The 7,121-nt window shown below is 49.0% G+C and overlaps 1 protein-coding gene across 2 annotated transcripts in view; it reads left to right on the top strand.

Moving 5' to 3' along the window:
* The first annotated feature begins 4,632 nt into the window (after positions 1-4,632).
* LDLRAD3 (low density lipoprotein receptor class A domain containing 3) overlaps positions 4,633-7,121 on the top strand; it is a 208,667-nt gene continuing 206,178 nt past the window's right edge. For both annotated transcript variants that reach the window (XM_090262606.1, XM_090262598.1), the window contains exon 1: positions 4,633-4,728. In XM_090262606.1, the coding sequence (XP_090118732.1) occupies positions 4,683-4,728 (46 nt within the window). In that variant the 5' untranslated portion in view covers positions 4,633-4,682. The remainder of the gene's footprint in view (positions 4,729-7,121) is intronic.

Raw genomic sequence — 7,121 nt, 5'->3', positions numbered from 1 at the left:
TTTAGAGTTCCTTGTCACTTGAGCCTTTCAATGGGGCAGTTCACAAGAGGAGGGCTGGCAAGTGAGATAAAGATAGAGCGAGAGAGACAGAGAGACAGAGACAGAGAGAGAAAGAGAGAGTGAGCGTCAAGTTAGCAGTTTAAAACAACAGCATTCATTATCTCTGACGGTTTCTGTGGATCAGGAATTTGGGAGTGGCTGGCTGGTTCCAGCTCAGGATTTCTCACCATGGTTACACGCATATGAAGACTAGTTTGGGACTAGAGGCTTCACTTTCAAGATGGCTTATTCCAATGGCTGGCAAGTCAGCAGGAAGCTCAGTTCCTCCCCGTGTGGGCCTATCCACAGGGCTGCTTGAGCACCCTCACCACACGGCAGCCACCTTCCCCCAGAGCAAGGGATCTGAGAGAGTGAGAAAGAAACAGCTATGTGCTTTGTCACCCAGCCCTAGAAGTTGCCCAACATCACTTCTACAATAGCCGTTGGTCACACAGGTTGGCCCCACTCCGTGTGGAATTGGACCTTTGAGAGCCACCCGAGAGACTGGCTACCACAGCAGCTGCCTTGTAATAGGTACCACAGCCACAACCACAGCTACCGTCTCTTGAGCAATTACTTTGCACATGGTACAGTAGTCCCTCGCTATATCGTGGTTCACTTACCGCGGGATTTTTTTAAATATTATATTTAATTATTTATCGCGGATTTTTCGCTATATCTCAGGATTTTGCGGTACTGTATACGTATGTTGTTAAAGTTATGTAGGTTTAAGAGTGTAGAATAAATGTAAGGTTCCTACTTTGCAGAGGGGACTGGAATTAATACCCGTGATAAGTGAGGCACATCAGAGAAGGAAAACTCTGACTCCAAAAAACCTCCGCTGCCTTGCGGCATACCTCTTCAGGGGAAAGGCTAAGGGAGTAAACCCTGACAGAAAATCCGGAGCCGGAGTCCCTAAGGCGGTTTGACGTTGTAGTCAACACCGGCAACTCCTGCGGCGCACCTGAAGCCAAGCTGTATCGACTCCGTCTTTCCCTTGGACCCTTCAGCTGCGAAGAGAGGGGGGGTCTGCTGCATGGGCAACAGCAGACCCTCCATATCACCCTGCCCAGGCTCTGTAGCTTCAGCGTCATCACAAGATGTCGATTCAACACGGGAGGAGACAGATACCGTGTCACTCCCGAGTCGGACTGCACAACCATTCTCGGCGGTGCAGATAGACCCTTAAGAAGCTACACCATCGTCTCTCAAGACGGACGGCTGCCGACGATAAGTGAGGGAGTACTATACTTTGCCAAAGACTTTACAGACGTTATCTCATTTAATCCTGGCAGCAATCCTAAGATCCAGGAGCTCTTAATATCCCCATTTTGCAGATAAGCAAACTAAGGCTTAGAGAGGCTACTAACTTGTCCAAGGTCATGGAGCTAGTGTGTGGCAAGTGAAAAGAACACTGGAGTACATCTCAGACAGCCTGAGCTCAAGTCCAGCTATGTGCTATTTTTACCTGTGGTATTACTGCGGCTGCTGTGAGGAGAGAGTAGGAATGTTATGGAACAGCAATTGGGGTCCCGCTGCCCACTGCCACCCTGTAGGCAAAATTCCAGAGGCAAAGGTATGGTGGGAAAGGAAAGGAATCTTTATTCAAAAGCTTCACAATTTTGGAATAACAGCTTCCCACATGAATTAGTCATCTAAGCCTATCAATTAAGGCTAAACTCTTTAACTCTTCAGTTATAGCTTTACTCAAACCTATCAATTAAGGCTAAATTCTAACACCTGACTTCTCCTAGCATTTCCCCTTGTTTTAATGATCTTATTTCCATAGGGTTAGTTTATAAACTAAAATATAAGATACAAAAGCTACACAATTTTGGAAGAATGGCAGGCTTCTGCCTCTGAGCTCATCGCCTCTAGAACACCCAAAGATTATTAACCCCGCCACCCTCTCCCAGGCCAGCCCTATCCTAGGTTTAGACCAGAGTTCCTTCTACCATTCAAAATACCATCCTTTGAGAAACACAGGCAACTGTAGCACTGAGGCACGATCATTCAGGCATCCTTGAGGAAGAAGAGAACCCAAGAGCCAGAAAGAGCTCATGCCCCACCAGTGGAGAGCCCTTTTACTTCAAATCTTCTTTGCCCATAACTCCATATGCTCTGGAGGCATTCAACTTCCCAGCCAGTCCCATCCTAGGCTGTTTATTGCTGCCTCTGCAAACTCCTCGTACAGTCCCGCCCTATTTTTCCCCAGTGATTTGATCAGATCTCTCTGTATGAAGGATATGTATGGGTTCTACAGAGCATTATAACAAAGATCACAGAGAGACAAAATTCTTTCTTCCCTCCTTCGGCAATGTGAAGCCATGTCAGAACACACATCCAGCGTCAGAGTGTCTCACTTTCGGTAAATAGGAGACATAAAGCACGCTGGTTTTGATTTTTATTAAACCAATCATAAAAAAGGGGCTTGAAACTGGCTCCCCGAGACCCAAATAATTAGCACTGGAAACTTTGACATTTTCTGGAAATTGAGTGTCCTGTGTTTTTGATGAAATTCTAAAAAATTGCGAAATAGGAGAGCATAATGAATGGTTTTACCTCCTGCCCAGCTTATATGGTGAGGAGACTGGGAGTGATTCAGTATAAATCTAAAAACAATTGAACTTAAACAGGTCTTTACACTTGTCCAAATGATTTTAAAGACATTAATATATTTTAAAAATGTGTGTGTGTGTGTGTGTGTGAGAGAGAGAGAGAGAGAGAGAGAGAGAGAGAGAGAGAGAGATAGAGAGAGAGAGAGATGTAGAGAGTAAGCCAGGCACACTAAATCATTTCCAGAGTTGAAGTACATGTGCCCAAAGGAACCTAAGGAAACAAGAATGACAGTACTGGGCCAGTTCCACTGTCCTTCCATGTTCCTAATGTTTGGAGGCAAATGAACAGCTGTAGGAAAAATTGCTTGCCTTCTTAAGTGTCATTATCAAAGGCCAGTGACCTTCCCACAACATGTTTCCTGGAAAAATGCACATATACACATACACCTGAATTTTTCCATAAAATTTTAGAGGCTTTAAAACTCCCCAAAGCCCATGGATGGTGGGTGCTCTGATGTTCATGAGTCCCAGGATAAAAAACCCCAAGTGGTAAGTTTTGGGGAGAATTTATATTTTCCATACTTGACAAACTACTTTGTAATGTGGAACTTGCTAAACTTTCCTGCATCACATCACATTTTCTCATTACCTTAAAGGGGCGTTGGTATTTTTAACTCTTCACCTGATCCACTTTAGCTTCCATGTTTCCAGACTAGAGCAGACAAAAAGTAGTCATTAAACCTTAGCATCCTTCAAGTTATCTACAGTGTATCCAAAATGGGATGGCGGCATCCTCTGTACAACTTCCCTTCACAAGCAGTCCCGGTACGGACACCCTCCTGACTCCTCCAAACAGGTGTAATTTACAGACAGTAAAATGCACCTGTTGTAGAGATGCAGCTCTATACCTTTGGACAAATATATTAAGTTGTGTAACCACCATCCTGGTACCAAATGATCTGATTTTTGTCCTTATAGTTCTGCTCTCCCCTCCCTCCACATCTGATAAAATTGAATCTTGCAGAATGTACACTTTAGGGCCGGATTCTTTCTCTTAGAATGCTTTTAAGATTCATTCAAGTTGTGTTGAATGATACAGCACGAGTTGTTTAGCCAGTCACCAATTGATGGACATTTGAGTTATTTCCAGTTTTGTTTTTTTTTTTCTTTTCTTTTTCTTTTTGGGGGGTTTGGGGAATGGGAGTGGAGTAGCAAAATGTCATCGCATACTTTCACCATCTAACTCTCAGGAACTTTCACCAGTGCTGTCCAGGAGCCCCAGATGCACTGAAGCAGCTGTTCATTTCGCACTTGGGTGTGTTCCTTTACGCTTAGTTTCCTTTTCTACAAATGGGGGCCCAAACGTCCCACTGGGAGGCCAGATGACGTAACTGACACGGCGAACCTGTATACCTTGAAGTGTTAGCCTCCCTTCTCCAGGTGTGGTTCACGGGCCATCAGTCTCCAAATCACCTACAGGTTTGTTAGAAAAGCTGAATCTCAGGCTCCACCCCAGAGTGACGGAGTCAGTCAGCTTTTAACAAGATCCCCAAGTGTTTAGGATGCGTATTAAATTTTGAGAAGCACCAGTCATATCCCACTCTCGCTACTAAAAAAAAAATACTTATTTTCTCAGACTATTTGGCTTTTCCTTCCAACATTTTCTTTCCCTCCCTGGAGTAAACTCTATTTTGGGTCAGGGGGCGCCGCATCCTCGGAGGACAGAGGAACAGAGGGAGGTGGAAAGGGGAGAAAGAGAAGGCAGGGAACAGAGCCCGGGCTGTCAGATCCTCTCAACCAGAGCGAGTGGGCGACGAGAGGCCGAAAGGCCCGGACCCTCCGCGGCCTCTTTGAGTCGGGACACCTGGGATAGCAGGCGGACAGCGGCGGGTAGCCGGGTAGCTTGCAAAACTTCGCGGAGCTGGGCAGGGCTGGGCCGGGGTGGGCCGGCCGGTCGGGCCGAAGCGGGCGGGGCGGGGGGTGGAGGGACAGCTGGGGGGCGGGGCCGGCGCGGCGAGGGGCGGGGTCAGCGCCGAGGCCGCGGGGGCAGCGACGGCGCCGGGCTGCGGGAGCGGCGGCCGCGCCATGTGGCTACTGGGGCCGCTGTGCTTGCTGCTGAGCAGCGCTGCTGGTGAGTCGGGGGGCGTCCGGCGAACTTCCTGCGGGGTGCTGGGCGCGGCGTCCGGGCTGCGATAGCGCCCCCTCCCGCGCCCGGACTTAGTCTCCCGGGGCGGGTATGCAGGCAGGGCGGACCCCGGCGCCGGGCTGGCCGGGACCCCGGAGAGGGGCCGCGGCGGGGTGCGCGGTCCTATTGTGTGGGCGTGCGCGCCGGCTTCTGCTGTGTGGTGTGTGCGCGGGCGGGGTTTTGTGTGCAGCCTGGCTCTGGGGAGCCCGGCAACTGCCCCGATTGGGCGTAGCTCGAGTGAATCTGTGTGTTGTGTGTTGGGGAAAAGAGGAGAGGAAAGGAGAGAACTCTTCCCTGATCTCATCTTCCCGTACTCCCGGCTGCTCGGTGCGGAGTAGCCTCCCCACAGCCTCTTCCAGGGTCTCTTTCATGTACCTTTGGGCCTCAGTTTCCCATCTTCGATCGCGGGGCGGGCCGTATCGCCGCTTCTTACCACTTCTCTCTGGACTGTATTTGGTTTCGGCAAAGAGAGCTGAAGCAGGGCTGGGCCTGGGAATCAATAACCTTTCCCACCGGTCCTGGGAGCAGGTCATTTATTTGTCATCTGGCTACCCTGACTCGACCCTCAGTGAGCGCCCTGACTGGCGAGGTAGCCTGGGAGAGAACCCGGGCTTCATCTGGCGGCCCTTTGAATCTGGCATCATTGTAGCGAGTGCATTCTGAGGTCCAGAGGAGCCTCTTTCCCTCCCAGTCAGCGTGCTATTCCCAGGAACTTTATTGCTGATGTGGGCACGCTCCTAATTCCAGCCCCGGGAGCCCTTCCTCCTCTGTCCCTGCCCTCCAGCCACAGCTGTCAGCTGCCCCTCCTCGATTCCGCTTGCCTTTGGCCCCCTGATGTTTATTTCTGGGCAGCTGATGCCCAGAAAGTGGGTGACAGGGCCCAGTGAACTTTCTTCAGCAGAAACTTGCTTGCCTGACATTTGTGCCATCCACATATGTAATTTATGCCTGATTTTCCAAAATGCTTCTAGCTACTTGCTGGGGAGGTGTCTTTGTTGGTGTGTTTGTTGGAGAAGCTGACACTCATTTCATTCTGACACCCCCCCCCCCCCACACACACACAGACCCCCATCAGGTGTGTGCTTAGAGAAATCTCCCTTCTTCCTTGACGTCCAGGCCACTGGGCAGCCTTTTCTCTTTCCCTCCCCACTCCTCAGAGACACCCTTTAGATAACTGTGAATTTGTTGTGGCTTCCAGTGAGGGTGGAATGCTGGTGGCTGCTGTGGATTTTTAACCAGGACTGGGTCAGAGTGCCTTGTTTCTCTTGGACTATTGGGCCACCCCAGGGAGAGAGTTCCAAGGGGGCACTGGCAGCCACTTGTTGATGTGAATAATTGTTTGGAAGCAGAACAGGCAGACTTCCTGGGCATCTCAGACATAAAGATCTTCCTAGATTCACACGCTCAATTTGCATAGCCATGGTGTGTCCCAGGTAGGACAACTCATGTGTGTGTGTTTGTGTGTGTCTGTCCTCAGAGAGCTGCTTGTGGCTCAGTGGAAACTATTTTTTGCATCTCCCAGTTGGTCCTGGTTGCTTCAGTTGAGTCCCCATCTCTATAAAAATAGCTATATAAAGTTAATTTTGTCCTTCTCTGGTCAGTACTGGTTATTTAACATTTGTGTACATAGAAAATAGAGCTAAAATAAATAAAATAGTCATAGTGGGGTAGGGTCACAGAACTGCCTAACTGTCCCAGGTGGCGGTTTTCCATCATCCATGGTCATTGAGCCTGTGTCGCTTTGAATCGCTTTTACAGTTGCTGGTTTAGAAATCTCTAGGCAGGTTGGAGTGTGTGCATGTTTCATGTTGCATTGAGCATCTCCTCTCAGCATGAATTCCTCCTTGAACTGATGAAAGTGTTACCAGAAACAGAGCTGGTCATTTTTCCTGGTGTCCTGGGCTCCCGGCCCATGGAGAGGCCTATGTGGTTCAGTTTGGGGTCCATAGCAGGACCGGAGACCCTACCCTTCTATCCCATAGTCCTACATCTTGATCCTCTCCTGGGAAGTTGATGAAACAAGAGAGGTTGTATAAACCAGTACCTCAGATTTGTGTGTCCCTTCGATAGTCTGTGAAGAAACCTGGGGTCAAAGTTGAGCCATAGTCTGAGGTCCCTATCTTTGTGGGGCTTCAAGGCCACTGGCATTCCAAGAGCAGTTGGCAGCCTTTGCTATTCAGGAACCATCTCAGACATCTTTATGTTTTTTTTTTTTTCTTCCTTTGTTTTTATTGCTTGTGTTAGGGAAGTGAAGCATTGATTTTTGGCCGTTATTATTTTTTAATGTATCCTGTGAGAAAGACTCAGCCCATATGATGTCCAGTTTCCCTGCATGCGGT

The sequence above is a fragment of the Furipterus horrens genome, unplaced genomic scaffold (assembly GCF_987537825.1).
Source record: "Furipterus horrens unplaced genomic scaffold, mFurHor1.1.pri manual_scaffold_2, whole genome shotgun sequence".
Classification (NCBI taxonomy): domain Eukaryota; kingdom Metazoa; phylum Chordata; class Mammalia; order Chiroptera; family Furipteridae; genus Furipterus; species Furipterus horrens.
This window is presented reverse-complemented; position numbering and strand designations above follow the sequence as displayed.